Source organism: Microtus pennsylvanicus, chromosome 17, assembly GCF_037038515.1.
Source record: "Microtus pennsylvanicus isolate mMicPen1 chromosome 17, mMicPen1.hap1, whole genome shotgun sequence".
NCBI classification, from domain to species: domain Eukaryota; kingdom Metazoa; phylum Chordata; class Mammalia; order Rodentia; family Cricetidae; genus Microtus; species Microtus pennsylvanicus.
In genome coordinates, this window is record NC_134595.1 from 16,089,999 (window position 1) to 16,109,150 (window position 19,152).

The 19,152-nt window shown below is 44.6% G+C and overlaps 2 protein-coding genes across 6 annotated transcripts in view; one reads left to right on the plus strand and one right to left on the minus strand.

Moving 5' to 3' along the window:
• The window catches only part of Ralbp1 (ralA binding protein 1), a 36,591-nt gene extending 35,817 nt beyond the window's left edge, over window positions 1-774 (plus strand). For both annotated transcript variants that reach the window (XM_075951453.1, XM_075951452.1), the window contains exon 10: window positions 234-774. In XM_075951453.1, coding sequence (XP_075807568.1) covers window positions 234-479 — 246 coding nt within the window. In that variant the 3' untranslated portion in view covers window positions 480-774. The remainder of the gene's footprint in view (window positions 1-233) is intronic.
• Window positions 775-4,259: 3,485 nt separating this feature from the next.
• Ppp4r1 (protein phosphatase 4 regulatory subunit 1) overlaps window positions 4,260-19,152 on the minus strand; it is a 57,066-nt gene continuing 42,173 nt past the window's right edge. For 3 of the 4 annotated variants that reach the window (XM_075951446.1, XM_075951448.1, XM_075951447.1), the window contains 9 exons: window positions 15,993-16,165; window positions 14,473-14,565; window positions 11,622-11,807; window positions 10,095-10,256; window positions 9,080-9,180; window positions 7,690-7,810; window positions 7,469-7,603; window positions 6,605-6,746; window positions 4,953-5,255 (listed from right to left, as the gene is read on the minus strand). In XM_075951446.1, coding sequence (XP_075807561.1) covers window positions 5,092-5,255; window positions 6,605-6,746; window positions 7,469-7,603; window positions 7,690-7,810; window positions 9,080-9,180; window positions 10,095-10,256; window positions 11,622-11,807; window positions 14,473-14,565; window positions 15,993-16,165 — 1,277 coding nt within the window. In that variant the 3' untranslated portion in view covers window positions 4,953-5,091. Of the gene's footprint in view, window positions 5,256-6,604; window positions 6,747-7,468; window positions 7,604-7,689; window positions 7,811-9,079; window positions 9,181-10,094; window positions 10,257-11,621; window positions 11,808-14,472; window positions 14,566-15,992; window positions 16,166-19,152 lie in introns of all 4 variants that reach the window. The other variant, XM_075951445.1, reaches the window with a different exon arrangement.

The following is a 19,152-nucleotide window of genomic DNA, read 5'->3' on the forward strand; positions in this document are numbered from 1 at the left end:
CTAGATGTGTTTACTCCTTTGTAACTCCAGGCAGAGTTTATATTCTCCCCCATTCAGAGCTGTATTTATCTGGTCATTTGCATATTCATGTTTGTGTCTTCTGTTGAACCAGCCAGGTTGGCTAAAATAGAAGTAGATCTTTGTGTGGGAGGGCTTGCAGCTTGTGCTCTGCCCCATTCCCTGTTCTTCTGACCTTGCTCAAGAGGTGACTGCCCTTTTTGTTGTCCCCTAAGATAAAGAACAACCACCTGAACCAGGCAGTCCACGAGGAGCGGGAGGCCATCATTGAGCTGCGTGTGCAGCTCCGACTGCTCCAGATGCAGCGAGCCAAGTCTGAGCAGCAGCTGCAGGATGACGAGGAGCCTGAGAGGCGAGGGGGCATAGGCCCGCCGCCCTGTGATGGCGTCCTCGAGGTCAAAGCAGCTAAGGAGCAGGTGAAGCCCTCCCCCAGCAAAGACCGGAAGGAGACGCCCATCTGAACTGCCTGCCGGGCCCTGTGCGTCTTACTGTAAGCAAGTCAGCGGACTCTGCTGCTATCCCTGCTGTAGAGGTTCTCACAGATGCTTCCTCTTGTACACATCTGACTCCTCGTCAGGCTCAGGTCCTGGGAGGGTGAAGCAGTGGACACACCAGGGGCTTACAGGGAACACATGAGTTTCCAGATAGTGTCAGCTCATTTGAAAATTAATTTTCTTTGTTAAAAATAACTATTTTAACCCTTGAGTGGCTTCTTTTTAAACCAAAAATTGTCTTTCTTTGCTTTTTTTTTTTTTTAATCACAGCAGAATCAGGATCTCTTATCAAAGGGTGGGAACCAAACCAGGTCACTTCTGCACCTGCCTTGTGGACGCTTGTGGTCTCGCCAGCCCCACAGGGTCTCTGGCCACTCTTGCTTGTGCCTTCCACACCTTTTGGTGCAGATTGTTCAGTGGGGAGCTGCCTCATATTTTCTGACTGGCCAAAAAGGCTCTCTCTGGGTGTTCCTTCCCTGCCCTATACCACTTTGCTTTTACAGTTAAAAATCGAGTCCGTCAGTGTGAGTTATCAGGATGGCCTAGTCTGGTGGCAAATAGAAGTTCTGTGTGCGTGGAGCCTGCCACCAGTCGGCAGTGCAGGCCCAGTCACTCACTGCCAGGGATCAGCAAAGGCCTTTTCACTGAGGTGGTCAGAGGTGACCACCTTGACCCTGAGACATTAACACAAAGGATGCGTCTCAAGCCAGAAACCTTTTACATAACTGACCTTCCAGGGAAACCAGACGATTTCAGTTGCTTGCTTGGGCTAGGATGTGCACACCTCTGCCAGAGTAAGCTAGGTGGATGCTGTCATGCAGAAGTTCTTTCTCATTCACATCCTCTCCAGGAGCTACTCAGGACTCCCTCTGACAACACTGAGCAGAGGAAGACATGATCCCACCTGATTTTGCTTCTAGATCAGGTGACTGCTCCGAGGTGTCTAGGAGGCCTGACTCTGGGCAGCCAGCCAGATTGGCCCCCTTGGGAGGTCCCCTGAGGCTCTGAAGACAAACTCCACACACTAAAGTGAGAAACAAACCCACACGAGGGCTCTAGTCTCCTAGTTAGTATTTATTTCAGCACCTGTTTAATGCAATTTTTTTTTTGTTTTAGCCTCTACCTATTGCACTGTTGTGACTTGTTGGCCATTATTTGATTTTTGTACGGAAAAAAAGCTTTGTTATAGAAATCAGCATACTATTTTTTTAAATCTGGAGAGAAGATATTATGGTGACTGGAAATATGGTCAGGTGTCAAATATAAATGTATAAACGCCTTGCTGTGTCCTGTCAGACGTACTACATTCATTTTATATTTGCTGGCATATTGAAGACTTCTTTTTGTTTGTGTAAACTCTAATTTCTATCAAGGTATCATGGGTTTTTAAAATTAGTATTTCATTACAAATGTCTCAATGTTGGTTAACTAACTTTTGCCAGGATCGATATTGATCAAGGAAATAAATTCAACAGCCATTTGAGAAAAAAAGAAGTTTTTCTTGTACACTGTTTTCTTTGAACTAATTGCATGCCCAGCAGCTGCCACAGAGTTGGCACCGGAGCTTCATTCAGGTTGAGTGATGAGATGTTACTCCCTGTGCTCCTCACCAGGGCACACGCAGACCATGTCCTGCTTGTAGTCTTCCACCTTCGTCTCACCCGTGCTTGTTGCTGATCCCGCTGCCCACAGGCTCAGTCTGCAGTTCCTGAACTCTGACAGTTTTCTGATGCTGTTGGGAAAGCAAGCTCTGCCTTCCAGGTCAAGTCCAGGCCCATCTTGGCCCTGGTTGTTGGTGTTTACAGAGGTTTGCATTTTAATTTTTTTTTAAATTTATTTATTTATTAAGGATTCCTGCCTCCTCCCCGCAACCGCCTCCCATTTCCCTCCCCCTCCCCCGATCAAGTCCCCCTCCCTCATCTGCTCAAAAAGCAATCAGGGTTCCCTGACCTGTGGGAAGCCCAAGGACCGCCCACCTCTATCCACGTCTCGTAAGGTGAGCATCCAAACTGCCTAGGCTCCCCCAAAGCCAGTATGTGCAGTAGGATCAAAAACCCACTGTGATTGTCAAGGTCCAAATCAGGAGCAGAAGAAGACGGAGCATGAGCAAGGAACTCAGGACCACGAGGGGTGCACCCACACACTGAGACAATGGGGATGTTCTATCGGGAACTCACCAAGGCCAGCTGGCCTGGGTCTGAAAAAGCATGGGATAAATCCGGACTAGCTGAACATAGCGGACAATGAGGAATACTGAGAACTCAAGAGGTTTGCATTTTAAATATGAAATGAGGACTTAGAACAGTTAGCATGCTGGGAATGGACAGGTCTAGAATAAAACAGCCTTCTCATTTTGTTTTTTTCTTTGGGGGGGGGATAACTTAAATTTCACAATTAAAATATCTAATATTTAAAGCATGACAAATATCTGGATTCTCTATTTTGTATAGTTAAACTATACAACAATATTTATGTAGGTGACTTGGTTTCCAGACATCCTGATGTGACATTTAACTTCAGGGATCTGAGATAGAAGGGTGAGGATGTGGATCAACTCCCAACCAGGAACCATGGCTTTCATGGTGGTCAGCTTTTTACTGCAGATGTTTCTATGCTAAGTGATGTTTCTCATGGACTGGAGCCAGCACGAAGGGTAAGTGCTTGTACAAGCATGAAGATATGAGTTCAGTTCTCAGGACCCACATAAAAGCTGGGTGTGAGTTGGGGAGATAGTTTAGTGTATCACTAACGTGTTTGCCATGTGTGCATGAAGACCTGAATATATTATTCCCTGGTATCCACATAGGAAGCCAGGAGTGGTGGGAACACCTGTAATTCTTCCTCTGCATTCACTGGAGAGTAATTCACCAGGAAGGCTTTTGTACGCACTGTGTTGCGGCTGCTCAGCAGTGCAGCGGCCTGTCTACAGTGACTGCACTGAGCTCTGAAGGAAGCCTGGTGTCTAGAGGCTACACCTTTTAGCACTCTTAACTTGCCGCAGTTGACTTCCTTCACCCTAAAATAGTTTCCATTGCCACTGTCTTCAGAAACTGCACCTGCTAACATCAGTTACAGAACTGAAGTTCTGAGGGGCAAGATTACTGTTGTAGAACGTGAAATTCTGCAGTTAGAGCAAACTAAGGGGAGATGACCCTCTCCCCAAACACAGCTCTGGTGTTGTCTTCAGAAGTCTGTGCGAGCCAACACCCAGAGCAATTACTGTCCTGGCCCACCCATGAGTGTTAGCGTGCATTTCTTGCCCACACTTCCATTTTTATTGCACAGGCTTGTCTGTGGGAGTTTACATGGAAGCAATCTATGTCTTCTGATAGCAGTTCCGAGCAGTATAAGTCAGCCCGTCACTGGGACCGCAGAACAGACAGGGATTGCACAGCAGGAACTAGACTCTGCATTCAGCACAGTGCCTTCGCACGCCCTCATGCAATTACACAACTCTGTGGGAAACAGGGTTTTTCTAGTTCCCATCTAGATAAGTAAATCGAGACTTTGAGGTGTCTCTCTATATTTCAGAAGCTTCAGGATAAGGTTGCTGATCTCAGCATCCCTGGTCTTTAGGCCGCTGCTGTCTGCCAAGGAGTGATGGATGAACACCTGGCAGATTTCAAACAGACTACTGAGCTAAGTGAAGACATTTTAATTTTTCCCCCGTCTTATGCTAGCTAAGTAATACAGGTCACACATTACATTTATTTGTAGACATTTAGAAAACGAAGTGGGTGATATCTCTTTATAGATCCTATTAATAAATTTTATTTGGAACTTGTACCACAACAGTTCTAACAGCATGATTAAGGCTGCACGCCCCAGAGTGGTCACAGGTGTGTGCAGCATGGGACGAAAAGGTTGCACCTCAGAGCTGACCATGATCAAGTTAAAACACCTGACACAATATTCGTGCTAAGAAATTTCCTTCAGGTCATGACCAGCATGAAAGAAATCAGGAGAGAGATTCTGCAAACATTCTGTAAATGTGTACAGCAATGTGCTGCAATAGGAGTCAAAATTCTATTTAGTGTTAACATCAAGCCCTTAGGAGAAAAAAAATCTCCTTTGTCTCATATATATACCAAGAACTATTCACACTGAGGGCTGGGCAGGGCAGCCAAGGAGCTGAACAGGCTCCGCACCTGTAAGGAATGCTTAGGCTAATACTGAAGGTCTTTCCCGACGTGCACATCCACCTCCGGCCTTGAGAATCTCAATTATCAGCCATTAAATAAAACCAGGAGAAAGCAATGCAGATCTCTGGGAACCTCATCCTTTCCAAAGGGAAAATGCTCTGCCAATTCAAGTCATTCAGTCAGGAAGATGAAGTAACAAGTTAAGGCTTTGGTGACAGTTATAATCCTCTGAGAAATTACTTTCCCTTAAGTCAAGATAAGATAATAGTGTTTACTGTACTTTCTCTTGACTCTTAAAACCACTGGTATTGGGAGTAGGCAACTTGCACCTGCGAATGAGTTGGCAGGAGGAAGGTCCCCCCACAGCTGTCACAGACTGGTGCAGGGCAGTCAGGCCTGGCTCTGGTAGAAGCAGGAAGGACACGCGATTCTGGGTCTCAGTATGTGGAGGAAGCTGTACTCATCGCATCTTCAGAGACTTTGGTGCTGGAGGGGTGGATGCTCGCAAAGTACTTGACGTCACTGTCCCGGTCCATCTGCAGGGCCATGATGGTCTGTTCCACGGCCTCCTGATGGCAGCTGGCAGAGGCCAGGAAATATTCTGGAAGTGACATGTGCAGTACACAGATTAATTTTGCAATTTTGGAGCGATATAGGCATGTATAAAAAGCTCACTGTCTAATAAATACAGCTCTTCCCAAGTATAAGCAACCGTGACTCAAATAGTCTGCAACTCGTTTGTTGCAAGGAAAAGAAAAACCACTAGAATCAAAAGATTGTAAGATTTATTGTTTTTATGATAGACAAATCTCTTGATAGTGAATTAAGCTCATGCCCAGAAAAAAAAAACTATATATGCACCCCTTTTCTGGAAAAATACCAATTTTCTTTAGTCATTTAAAAACGTAAACATATTGCATAGACAGAAAGCAGCATTAATTTATTTACATTGTATGAGGTCACTACAGGTTTCTTTCATGCTTCAGTCATGAATTCACACACTCTCTGTGCATCTGGAGATGCAGTCAGTACCCAAACCAACAATATGCGGTGCCCGTCTCTTGTGCCTGGTGAATGGAGGAAAAAGACAAACCTTGACCCTCAGCCGCAATGCCAACAGTCAAGTGGATATGTAAGCCGTGGCACATGGAGAGGGCAGAGAACAACTTTTAGGAGTTGGTGCTCTTCTATCCTGTGGATAATGAGGATTGAACTCAGGTCTTCAGGCTTAGCAGCAAATGCTTTAACCTGCAGAACCAGTTTGGCTCCTCTTATTCAAATTATTAAAAGTTTTGCATATGTATGAATGTGTCTGGGTGTGTGCAAGTAGAGGTGCACCGTGTTTGGAGGCCAGCTAAATGTTCTCCTTGATTGTATTCCACCTCTTATTTTGAGACAGACTCATTGAACCTCAGTGGTCTCCAGTTTTTACCTCAAAGCATTTGAGCATCTGTCCATGCCCACACCCCCTTTTTTACATAGGTTCTTGGAATCAAATGCAAGGCCTCGTGCCTGCAGAGCAAAACAGACTGAACCGTCTCCCCAGACACCATCATTACCAAACGTTTACGACTGCCAGGTTTGGGGCTGGAGAGAGGGCTCCGTGGTTAAGAGCACTGGCTATTCTTCCAGAGGTCCCGGGTTCAATTTCTAGCACCCACTGGCAGTTCAGAACTGTCTAACTCCAAGATCTGACACCTTCACACAGACAGGCATACATGCAGGCAAAACACCAATGCACATAAACTAAAAATTTAAAGTTTTAAGCTAAAAAATATGCATAGGATTAGCGAAAATTTCCGCCCACATACCAATATCTTAATTAAAAGACCGTTAGTGTTCTATACACTCTGCAGAAACCATCAACTTATCTTCCCGTCAGGTTCTTTATTGCTTAGGTGTGACCCAGACCCTCCTTGCTGCCCACACTATCCTATCACCACCACCCACCTTTCTCTAGCAGAGTCTGTCGCAGGGTTTTTGCAAGCAGCACTCTAACGTTCGGAACCCTGTCATTGGCCAAGGTCAGCAGATGTGGCATCAGGTGCACAGCAAACTGGTCCATGGGGAGGCAGTCATCTTCAATGACAGTCTGGGGGAAAGAAGCACGTGCTTCAGCTGTTGGGCTAGTGCCCAAACCATCATACAGAGGCCAGAGCCCTGAGTGACAACTTAAGGGGTATGGATTTTTATGTGCATGCTTAGACCATAATTCCAGGTGCATGGGAACTCAAACCCAAACAATACACATATATTGTACGTGCTAAGTAAGGTACCAAATCGTGCTTCAGTACGTTTACAATGTTTGAGTCAGGATAAAGAGGGTTGTGTCTACTTGGAATGCTGCCCCGTCCTTGGTGTTGGTAAAAACAGTCAGAACCTTTCCTTTTATCTTTAACTTTAGGGCTTTTTGCCAGTTTGACTTGATCTTTACATCCCTCAGCTACCTTCCCCCATTACATTTAGGTCATTAGGAATCATATAGTCTTCTTGCATCTACTTCCCAAGTGCTGAGTGTGTTCCATCCACCATGCCTGGCTTCGGATGCAGTTTTAAATTACGGAGACCAAGGATGGCAGATCTATACCTTTATTTCCAACCTGGATTCTGGTGCGCACTGTCATGTGTATGGAGTGCTGTGGTGATGTGGGTATGCCAGCTGGCTGGAGGAACCAGACAGATGCCTAACTTTGAGAAGCATGCACCTCATGATAGGCGGCCAGATAGTGAGTTCAGTCTTGTGATTAAGGGAGGAGGTCCGATAAGAGCAGGGACTGCGAGGAGTCTGACTGGCTGTGCCCAGGCCTTTCTTACCTGGCAGACAAAGACGAAGGCTTGCCGACCAGACCACCTCGGACACCTGCCAAAATTCTCTACCAGCTCATTTATGAGATCTACTCCAAATGTTGGGGGTGTTGCTGTGTGGAGTTTCTTCACCATTTCACTGACCTAAAGGAAGAATAAGGTTAAGGCTGGCTCCCATCAGTCCTGTGACTAGACAGCAATGATGGGAAGGCCAGCGAGCTCAAACATACCAACTTGTAGGAAATCCAACGGACTGAAGAAACTTTGTCTGCACACAGATTCAGAGCAATGGGACGCAAGTAATCATAAACATCTCTGGGACTATATAATTCTAGAAGTAAAATCAGCTGTCTACAAAGATAAATGACAAAAGAATTAAAATTCAACCAAGGTTTAAAAATAAGACAGCAGATTGTGTTGTAACTTTGTGATATCAGACAAGTTCTTATGATCAAGTAGGCTTCTGTGCAGAGCAACCCTAGGCTCTCCTGGAATACACAGAAGGGGACTTCAACAGCAGTGAGTTTGAGGCATGCCACATCCCCAAGAATTGGGGGGGGGGACTTTTTTTCTGTGTTGGGACAGCAGCACCAGAGGGTTTCCACTTGTACATATTACCCAGTGTCAGGTATTGAGCTAAAAGCATTTAGGAATGGAACAGAGCAAAGCACTTCCTTATCTGTTCACTGGATATTATGCATGGTTTCCCTACTGCATTGGTTTAGAACAACAAACCTCAACCTGTGGGCTGTGACCCCTCTAGAGGTAGATTGACCCCTTTCACGGGCTGCCCAAGATCATCCTGCATATCAGATATTTACATTAGAATTCACACCAATAGCAAAGTTATAGTTAAATAGCAACAAAGATAATTTTATAGTTGGGATCACCACAACATGAGGATCTCTATTAAAGGACTGCAACATTAGGAAGGTAGAGAATCACTGGCTACAAGGGTCTGAGACTAGTGAAAAGCATGAGTGAGCTCAGTAGAGAGCAAGAAGCACTAGCTCACCACACGGGTCAGGACAGGACTCCATCGCTCTTCAGGGCACATGCTACGGGCAAGGGGATTAAGAAGTCCTCTCCTGACATTAATTCCCAAGAGGATAAAATGTGCCGGGCAATATGAGAAAACCCAGCTCAAGTTGCTGACCAGACAGCTCACTACCACCTGTAACTCCAGTTGGCATGCATGAGGTGCACTGGTAACACATGAAGACGAAACACTGACGTACATAAAATTAAACACTGAAATTAAGGGCCTTCTTTTGATACCAAGCAAACATCCTGCAGCTGTAGAAGACCTGCACAAGACTGAACATTGGCACAGACTGAAGCTGGGTACCAGTGGAGGGGACAGCGGGGAGCTGAGGAAAAGGCACCGGCACCCCAGTCCTAGTGACAGGGACAGGCAGAGTGCACAGACAGCGCCCTGGGAACGGATGCAAGTAGATTTATTAATACCCAACTCCATGGCGGCCAGGGAGGTGAGGCAGGGACGATAAAGGCTCAGAACCTAAACAAGCTCGGGTGGGCATATGGCCAGGAGGACCATGAAAAGGGACAGCTGAGACAAACCTATCCCTGCAAGTCAACGTCAACAGGGTGAGAACTTACTCTGCCAGTTCAGCGCGAAAGCGCCAATTCCTACTGTTATCTGTCACCAAGAACTCCTGGAGCTGATAAAGGTACTCTCTCCTCTTATCAATGTGAAGAAGCTGAAGTGACACAAGGAGACATTTGTATTTAGCTAGGACAAGGCACAGACATTTTAGACTGAAGAATATGATAATTCCCCTGAAGAAGTGTGCAGGCAGGTACAGGTACATGTGGAGGCCAGAGAGCCTCATGTGCTCTAGCTCATGTTTTGAGCCTGTCTTTCACTGAACCTGCTGCGATCTGCCCATCTCCATAACCCATCATGGGGACAGACTCGGGTCTTTGGCTTTCAGCAAGTGCAGCAGCCATCTCCCCAGACCTTGTTTTAAAAAATGGGTCTTAGGGGCTAGAGAGGAGAAAGCTCAGTGGTTAGGAGCGCTCGGCTCTTGCCAAGGGCCTACGTTCTGTTTCCAGCAGTCACATGATAGCAACTCTGGTTCCAGACCTTCTGACCACCACAGGCTCTGAACATATGTGTGGTTCACACATATGCACATCAGATTCCTCTGTGGCTTTAGAGTAACAGGCTACGGATAAGACAGTCACAGAACTCAAGGCCTGTCTCTCCAGTTTTTACTACCATGGAGAATGGCTGATTCTCAAGGAAATCAAGTAGACCGCACATGAAAGTGATCAAACTTAATGGAAGGTGTCAACGTCATGTTATCCCTAAGTGAACACATTTGGAAAAGCATATCATGCCACAACAAACAAAACTTAATGGCTACATTTCTTTAGTAAGAAACAAACAGCCAGGTGGTGGTGGCGCAACACCTGAGTTTGAGAACAGCCTGGTCTACAGAGTGAGTTCCAGGATAGCCAAGGCCACACAGAGAAACCCTGTCTTAAAAACAAAAACAAAAACAAAAAAATACATAGAAACATTACTAGCACAAAAAATAAAAAGAAAAGAGGAATTTAGGCTTAGAGTAGACTTTTAGTACATTTTTATGCAAAAGAGTTTAAAAGTTACCTTTAGAAAGTCATGCAAGTGTTTAAGAACACCTATCCTGACTTCATCAAGGTCTTTTAGAAATCCATTAAAAATTGGAACCAGATCTGCAGCTGTCAACTGATCTCCAAGAATAACCGCAAGCTCATGGATGGAGAATGCTAAAGTTCTTCGGACTTTCCACTGTAGAAATAAAAACTGTGTTAGAAATTTAAACACAAAGTGCGTTGTACTTTAAATGCTATTAATCTCAAAATCTTAGATCAGGGCCAGTGAGATGGCTCAGCAGGTAGATGAGCTGAATCCAGAGTGTCCTCTCATTTGTGCATGCACGCACACATTTTCCGGCACCCACATGCACAGATACACTTAAAAAAAATCACATCATGTCTTTAATCCCAGCACTTGGGAGGCAGAGGCGTTGGATCTCTGAATTGGAGGCCAGCCTGGTTCCAGTTCACCCAGGGCTACATAGTGAGACCTTGTCTCAAAACAAAACAAATTACATCAGAATAGAATGATAAAAATTTCAGATCTCTTTATGGTACTAGTAAGTAGTTTCCCTTTCACTTATAATTAAAGTGTTTGGGAATCAGCTCACAAACTTGTGTAGCTCTGTGAGCACTAGATCCCTGATCTGCTGACGTCCACTTGTAGTAAGCATTCCCCTGTTGCCCCACACGATGCTTTCCCTTCAGAGTCTGCTGCGTTATCTTGGATAAAACCCAAAACTTGTCTGTACGAAACTGGCAATTTAAGAAACACAAGAATAAAAGATGTGTGTGTAACACACACACACACACGTAAGGTAAACCTGTACACTCTAACCACATGAAAGAGACAAGCCAGAGGGCCCTGTGGAGGATGGAACAGAAAGAAAGGCCATGTAAGGGCATCCTAGAGCTCTCAGAGCAGAGACTGAGAACTGCTGAGGGCAGGGTTCACGGGATGGAAACTGGGGCTCTGCGGTTCCCTGCCCAGGGCCTGGATCACAGAGGGTTCTATCCCGCTGAGTCAACAGCACTTGTGCCATGAATGGTTATAATCACTGCATTTACTACCTGCAGAAACCAGTCCCTTTCTAAGTATAAATTGCACTAAAGGGACAGGATTTTTGTTACTGGCTTTTTGGTTTGTTTTTTTGGATGGATAGGAGGCAGGAGGAACCAATTTTTGGCACACAGAAATCAGACTAAACAAGAAATTAAGTCAAAGCCTAGAAGAAAACATGTGCATACACCCCTAGGTCAAGGGTTTACCCATGTGCTCTGAGAGATGTGCCCTTCAATGCTCTGGGCACCCAGGCACCAGAACTTAGGTCTAATTACAGTTCTATTACGGTGTGAAAAATCACGTTAAGTGTAGAAATCAAAGCAGGATGTTTAGTCTCAAGAATGATTCTACACTGAGGTCTACAACACATGACTGTGGAGAGCTTGTGCTGCTACACCCAGTCACGGTTCCCTGTAACACCAAACACATCTAGGACACAACTCCTGAGACTCTGGAAGCCAACACTATACCACCTCCAGACCCACACTCACTCACCTGCATGTCTGACGCCAGGGTCTCGTAGGTCTCTCTCAAGCAGTGCCAGTTCTGCCTGCCGAGAGTCAGGGCCACACCCGGCAGGCTGTATGCACAGTGCTTTGCAATCTCAGTGTCAACTGTCTGTGCTCGGGAGGGATCGGTCATTGACAAGTACTGATCTAATAACGCTTGTGGTACAACATCCTAACCAAGAAAGAGAAGTGACATAGCACACTGTCAACATTCAGATCCATTTTCAGGAGGTCAGACATAAATGTGACAAATGTAAAGAGTCACACATGCAGGGCTGGAGAGATGTCTCAGGGGTTACCAACACTGGCTGCTCTTCACAAGGACCCGGGTACAATTCCCAGCACACAGGTGTTTGTAACTCCAGCTCCAGGGAATCTGACACCCTCACAGAGACACAATTCACATAAAATAAATAATTTTTTAAAAAGGGTCAGGCATGCTGGGTAAGGAGATAGAAGCATTCCTGGGACTTGCTGGCCAATTAATTAGTCTAGCCAGATTGGTGAGCTCCAGGTTCAGCAAAAGGCCTTGTCTCAAAAAAAAAAAAAAAAAAGTAAAATAAATTGAGGGGCTGCAGAGACGGTCCAGTGATTAAAAGTACTTGTTGCTCTTGCAGAGGATCTGGGTTCAGACCCCAGCACCCACGTCACACCTCACAAACACCTGTAACTTCAGCTTCAAGGGATCCAGTGTCCTCTTCCAGCCTCCACAGGCACCAGGCACACACGTGGTGCACACATGTACATGAAGGCAAAAGACCCATACACATAAAACAAAATTTTAAAAATTACAAAAAAATAAGGTGGGATTGACTGAGGAAGACCACCATCAACCTGTGGTCTCCACACACATGTACACAAACACCAACATGTCACAAACATACACTCCAAAAGAGGGCATATACTAAGCAAATGTACATATATATGCATATATACACATATATAAGTTATTAGACAGATGAATAAATTCATTTAAAACAAGTTAAAGTCCAGAATTAATTGCTAAGTTGATAAGAAACATTACAAGCAAGACTTGTAATGTGGTGGTTCCTTTTGAGCTTCCGCCATGACCACATGATTGCCAATGTGTTTCTAAGCAAGGGCATGATGCTGTGTGCCTCTAATCTCAGAACTCAGGAGGATCAAGCCTGAAGCCAGCCTGGGTTATATGTACTAGAACTATGTTCAAATAAAGGAACAAAAGGTTGAAGCCACATTCCTTATATGGAAATTGTAAAACTTATTAAGCTGGGCATGGCCATGCACACCTGGAATCCCAGCACTCAGGAGACAGAGGCAGGCGGATCTCTGTGAGTTTGAGGCCAGCCTGGTCTACAAGAGCTAGTTCCAGGACAGGCACCAAAGCTACAGAGAAACCCTGTCTCGAAAAACCAAAAACCAAAACAAAAAACAAACCCACCACTTAAAAAAAAAAAAATCAAAGCCCATATCCCTTCTAGGAGATTTAAAACCAGAGTGCAGACATCTGCTGGGAGACTAGGAGGAAAACGTGCATACAGTCTTGCTAAGGCGTGTGCAATGGGAGATTAGGAGGAAAACGTGCATACAGTCTTGCTAAGGCGTGTGCAATGGGAGATTAGGAGGAAAACGTGCATACAGTCTTGCTAAGGCGTGTGCAATGGGAGAGTAGGAGGAAAACGTGCATACAGTCTTGCTAAGGCGTGTGCAATGGGAGAGTAGGAGGAAAACGTGCATACAGTCTTGCTAAGGCGTGTGCAATGGGAGAGTAGGAGGAAAACGTGCATACAGTCTTGCTAAGGCGTGTGCAATGGGAGAGTAGGAGGAAAACGTGCATACAGTCTTGCTAAGGCGTGTGCAATGGGAGAGTAGGAGGAAAACGTGCATACAGTCTTGCTAAGGCGTGTGCAATGGGAGAGTAGGAGGAAAACGTGCATACAGTCTTGCTAAGGCGTGTGCAATGCACTTTTGGAAGATGAGGTAAAAGACTAGGTACTTCTCCGGAGGTAAAATGGACGAGTAGAGAAGAATCTACTGCCTTTCTCTTTTAACTATGTTGCACACAAACATAAGAAATTTGCTAAAAGAATAAGATGATCTATATGAACTGACTTTAAAATATTTTTACAATATAGGTGAGAAAAAGTTGTGTGATGCGTGATGATTTTACTTTTAATAAGAAACATTACTATGACCATATACTGTCTAATAACACCTCCCCGAGGCAAACAACACGCCGAGAGTTGGTCTGGGAGACTGGTCTGCAGGGATCCACAGCACCTATGGAGATAGGGGTGCAGCTCTCAGGCTATAGGAGGCTCTGACCTGCTCATGGGAAGACTGCCAAAGTATGTTTACACTAAGGAAATGAAGGACAAGGTAAGGCATACCCTGCATTTACATGTCTGTGACATTATGAGGACCATAAGGATGAAGGTAGCCTAGACTACACAGTGAGACCCTGACTGAAGAACAAAAACAAAACAAGGTAAATAAAAATCTCTAAAACTGGAATGCAATCATAATAACATCAATAATATTTTATATTGGCTTTGGGCAAATTTTTACATTCAAATCTCCTAGGTCAAGCTATACTGTGCAATTCTTAGCAACTTAGACATGAGGAAATAGCTAAGCAGCATGAGATGACTATTTATCTCCAAAGACAAAAAGGGCACACACCTTGATTTAGATACCCTATGAACACCAGGCCTTAGCAGATCTGAGGGAAATCATGTGCTCTGCGTTACTTCTACCAATCACCCGTGATCACCACCCATTACATAGGACGATCCACTGGGTCAGAGTAGCTCTGAAGGAGGGTAAGAATCCCGCCACACCACACATCTGCCACTCACTTGCACTTTGGATCTCCTCTCTTCAGGGCTGAAGCCACCACTGGCGGTCATGTCCGCACCTCCGTGGACATAGTCAGGAGTGGCGTCCATATTCTGTCAGGAGAAAAATCTACTTCAAGAACTGCCCTGCCCAGGACTGTCCTCCCTTCTCAACCTCTCTGACTGGGTACTTACCACCCATGATAGTCAAAAGATAGAGATAAGAGAGATTCTTTAAAATTTAAGGGTTTATAAACATGCTAAGGCCTCCTAAGAAGTCCTGCTTTAAACCAAGCTTGTGGAATAGCTGTTAAATGTAGAAAAATGAGTTTCAGAAAAATGAAAGTTCATGGGGCTGGAGGGATGGCTCAATGGTTAAGAAGACCTGGATTCAATCCCAAGTACCCATATGGTGGCTCACAACCCTCTAAAACTCAAGTTCTCAGAGATCCGATGCCCTCCTCTGACTTCTGTGGGCACCAAGCACATACATGGCACACAGACACATAAGCAGACAGAACACTCATACACATTAAATAAATCTAAAAAATTATAAAAACAATGAAAAATTAATCAGCTCATTAAAAAATATCAGGAGGGTTCTTCCAGTCAACTCTCTTACAGCCAACAGTGTCCTGTGGTTTTCTATTATTCCTCCTCATGGTTCACAGTAACTCATTTTACAAGGAGCTGCTTTTACCAGCCACACTCCTACACAAACAAACACAAAATCTGCTCTGCAATGCGTATGTATCACAGCAGTCAAATCTCCACTACATGGTCAGGGTTTCTCCCCAAAGCACAAGTACTGTACATTTCCAACTGCATCGGTTGCCATCAACAAAAGCAGAAATACACTGCAGCGCTAAGAACTCACTCTCCCCCTCACCGCGGGACTCTTCCCTGAAGGCTATCACTTAAGTTGCACACTACATTCTGGCAACGAGTGGGATTCCTTCTCTGTGTCTATAAACAGGAGAAGAAACAGATGCTGTGTGACTCTGGCTTGAGGGAAATGCAGTAGGAAACCAGGGTAGGAGCATGTGGACAGCTATGGATGCAGCAAAGACGATGCTAGTAACAGTACCCACCCTCACACTTGAGTCCAGACAATGCCACAGCCCTCCGCAACATGGCCTCAAGTCCCGATCTTCTGCTCAGAATACTGTGTTGCTTGCTGCAGTGAAATGGTCCGATCAGAAACAAAGTGCCTCTCCAAAAAGAAAAGGGAAGAGTTAATTATTCTTGATAAAGGGCTTTGTTTCCAGTAAGACTATTTCACTGCAGTGAGCTACGTTAACATCCACTCGCCTAAAAGGGTCATATAGACAGGACTGGGAATGACTTTGAGCCTTTAATCTGACACTAAAGTCACAAGGACAGGATGTGGTGAGGATAATTATTTTTACTTCATACAAAAGGAAAAGCTAGAAAATGAGGAACAAAATAGAACTCACTAACTAGAGTGCTGGTTACAACCGTCCCCAACAAGACTGTGTGTTCACAACACCTCACTTGGTAAACACCACTGAGCTCATTACCTCCTCGGCAGCGCTGATTAAAGGCATAGCAGCGTCTTGCTCTAAGCTACAGTCCGGCAGCTCATTCACACCCAGGTCATCTTGCAGCTCACTCCGATGCTCCCCACTGCTGGCCTCTTCGTGAGCATCCAGGCTAGAAGCGCGCAGTGCAGCCGACAGCACTTCCACCTGTGCTGTGGGCAAAGGACAACAGTGAGTGGAACGGCAGCATCTTCTCTACCCAAACGAGTTATCAGTACAACGTGTATGTCTGACACAGCCAGCAAAAAAGCTGAAGAAATCTACGATGGCCAATCATCAGTCTTTCAAGAGAAGAAGCAGAAAACTATTGTGCACGATGCTGCCTGGCTGCCGGAGGCTCCTCTGGGCCACCACAGGGTCAGTTTCAGAGTTTATACTTTTCTCTACCAGCCCTACTTATGAACCTGTTCCGGCAGAAAGGCAGTGACACAAACCTGCCAACATAAAGTGACGGCAGTTACACTTAAACACTGACTTTACCCCACTTCACTATCCCTTTTTGATACTGAAATTACTACAGTTTGTTCCAAACATTGGGATCCCAAGAATATTGTCTTACTTGCCCAAAGCCTAAACAACTTAGCAAGCATACTGCTTTCCTTATACACAAAAAATTCAAATTAATAAAAAGGCATTCTCTTCTCCACCCAATAAATGAGAAATTTATACATGCGCATATATACATATATTATTAATATTTATTTCAAGTAACATTCCTCTTGCACATATAAAATATGACATTTCAAATGCAAATTTACTGCTTAAAATAACATTTGTATGTAACAACATTTCTAGAATTTCTTGCCTTTTGTGCAGACATCAATGCAGACTCTCGTATCTGGTCAAAGTGCTGTGAGAAGTGACTGATGCCCGCTCAGCCTTCAACTGGCCATTTATGCTGCCCGCCCCCCCACCCCCCACAAAGGCACACCCTTGTGAAGAGCCAAAGGACAGGAAGGGTTGCCCTGAAACAGTCATCCAGATCCGGCTGGCAATTGTGACTGTGAATGACTGTGAACACAGCAGGGATCCCTGAACGTTCCGTCATAGATAGATGTCTCCCGAGGAACTGTTAATAGGGCGGAAGAAGGAATGTCGTCATCTTTCATGGTGTGGTCACTGGGGGACGATGTGGGAAGACCAGGTATAGAGGAAAAGAAAGGGGGACAGCAGGCAGTAATGGAGGTCAATATAATCACAATATTGTATATATGTAAGAAACTGTCAAAAAATAAAAACTTTGAGAGACCAAGAAGCAGGTGGACAGAGGACTGGACACCTTTCCCACTGGGCTCCATGTAAACAGAGCAAGCCTAAAAAGCAGGCACTACGTAAAGGACCTAGAAAGGGCGATGAGCCTTATGGCAGAATGCTTGGCTTGTGAGCTCAGCCATCCCTGGGCCCACTCTCACTCTTAATAAACTGTATTTTACTGTGTGTGTGGGGGGTCCTCTAAAAACATTTAAGCGCCTGGCCATGGACACACCAGGAACTCCTGTTTCAGTGGGTCATCGTTACCTAAATAAAGCCAATAAAGGTGTTTATTCCTGGAAAAGTCTGGTGATTTTGTTTTCAAAAATTCAGCTGTAATCTGTAATTATCATTACACGTTAGCTCTCTTTGGGGGTCTTTCAGGTTTCTAATGCTGAAGAGAACGGAAAGCTGACTACACAAAAACACTGTGTAAAACATACCGTGCCACTGGAGTGCACACGACAGGATCTTAACCTTGTAATCGCTGCTCAAGAGCATCAGAACATGTCTCCACCCGGGCATGTCCTACCCGCAGGCCATACGTCTATCAAGATAGTTATGACTGCAGTTCAACATGCCATCTCTTAGAAAGGGGGGCCTTTCTACCATCTTTTGTGTTTCACCCCATAGGATGTGTCCTGTAGACCACTCCTTGGAGAGCTATTGTGTCCACCGCTAGCAAAAGGGTTTTTCCTTCTCCTCTTGTAGTCTAATGAAAAAGTTTAAACTTATGACGAAACTCAAAGAAGGAATAAGAACACCAATGATCACAGGAGGGTGAAGCTGTCTTGTTCCCATAGGACGATTCCTATAGGATGACAACAAGGGAGCAAGTGACACAGCTGCTGCAGTGACCTGGATGTGCACACGGAAGCTCCCTTGGAGGAGCCGCATGCTTCCTTTCCTGCTGGTCTTACTGTCAGGAGAGATGGTTTGCAAGGCAGCATCGCACTGGTCTCCCCAACTGCTCGGACCTGTGTTTCTAGATCAAAGGTCTGCCTTAAAACACACACATACACACAGGTATTTTCTCACAAATTAAAGGGAATGGCTGCTCTATAACACCATTTTAGAAAAGAAAAAGAAGCCAGATGGTGGTGGCACACACCTTAATCCCAGCATTTGAGAGGCATAGGAAGGTAGACCTCTAAGTTCGAGGCCAGCCTGGTCTACAGAGTGAGTTCCAGGACAGCTAAGGCTAAACAGAGAAACCCTGGTCTTGAAAGAACCAGAAAAGAAGAAAAGAAAAAAGAAAAGAAAAAGAGCCCCAAATTAATGAACAAACTTCTAAAAATTCAAAACATTTTATGATACAATGGAAAACAGCTACTTAAATTAACATAGATTAAACCAATATGCTCTCAGATTTCAATAAAAACTAAAAGCACTGCATGACAAATTTAAATTGTTCCGGGTGTCACAGCTGAATTATAAACACAATCAGTTAAATTACAATATAATATTTATAATGAAATTCCTTAACTACAATGTAATTTTAAGTCAAATAATAGCCATCTTCAGAAACACAGTCATATTATGAAACTTAAAAAAGGTCTATCATTTTATTTTTTGAAAAACTTAAAACCCTGCATCAAATATTTTTTTTAAATATATTTATTTATTATGTATACAATATTCTGTCTGTGTGTATGTATGTAATGGGGGCACCAGACCCCATTACAGATGGTTGTGAGCCACCATGTGGTTGCTGGGAATTGAACTCAGGACCTTTGGAAGAGCAGGCAATGCTCTTAACCTTTGAGCCATCACTCCAGCCCCAAGCATCAAATATTTCTATTAATATTTGTTGAGTGTCTACTGCATGTCAGAAACTAACAGGTACTATAGTGTAATGAGAGACCCAGAGCAGATCTGAAGCCTGGCT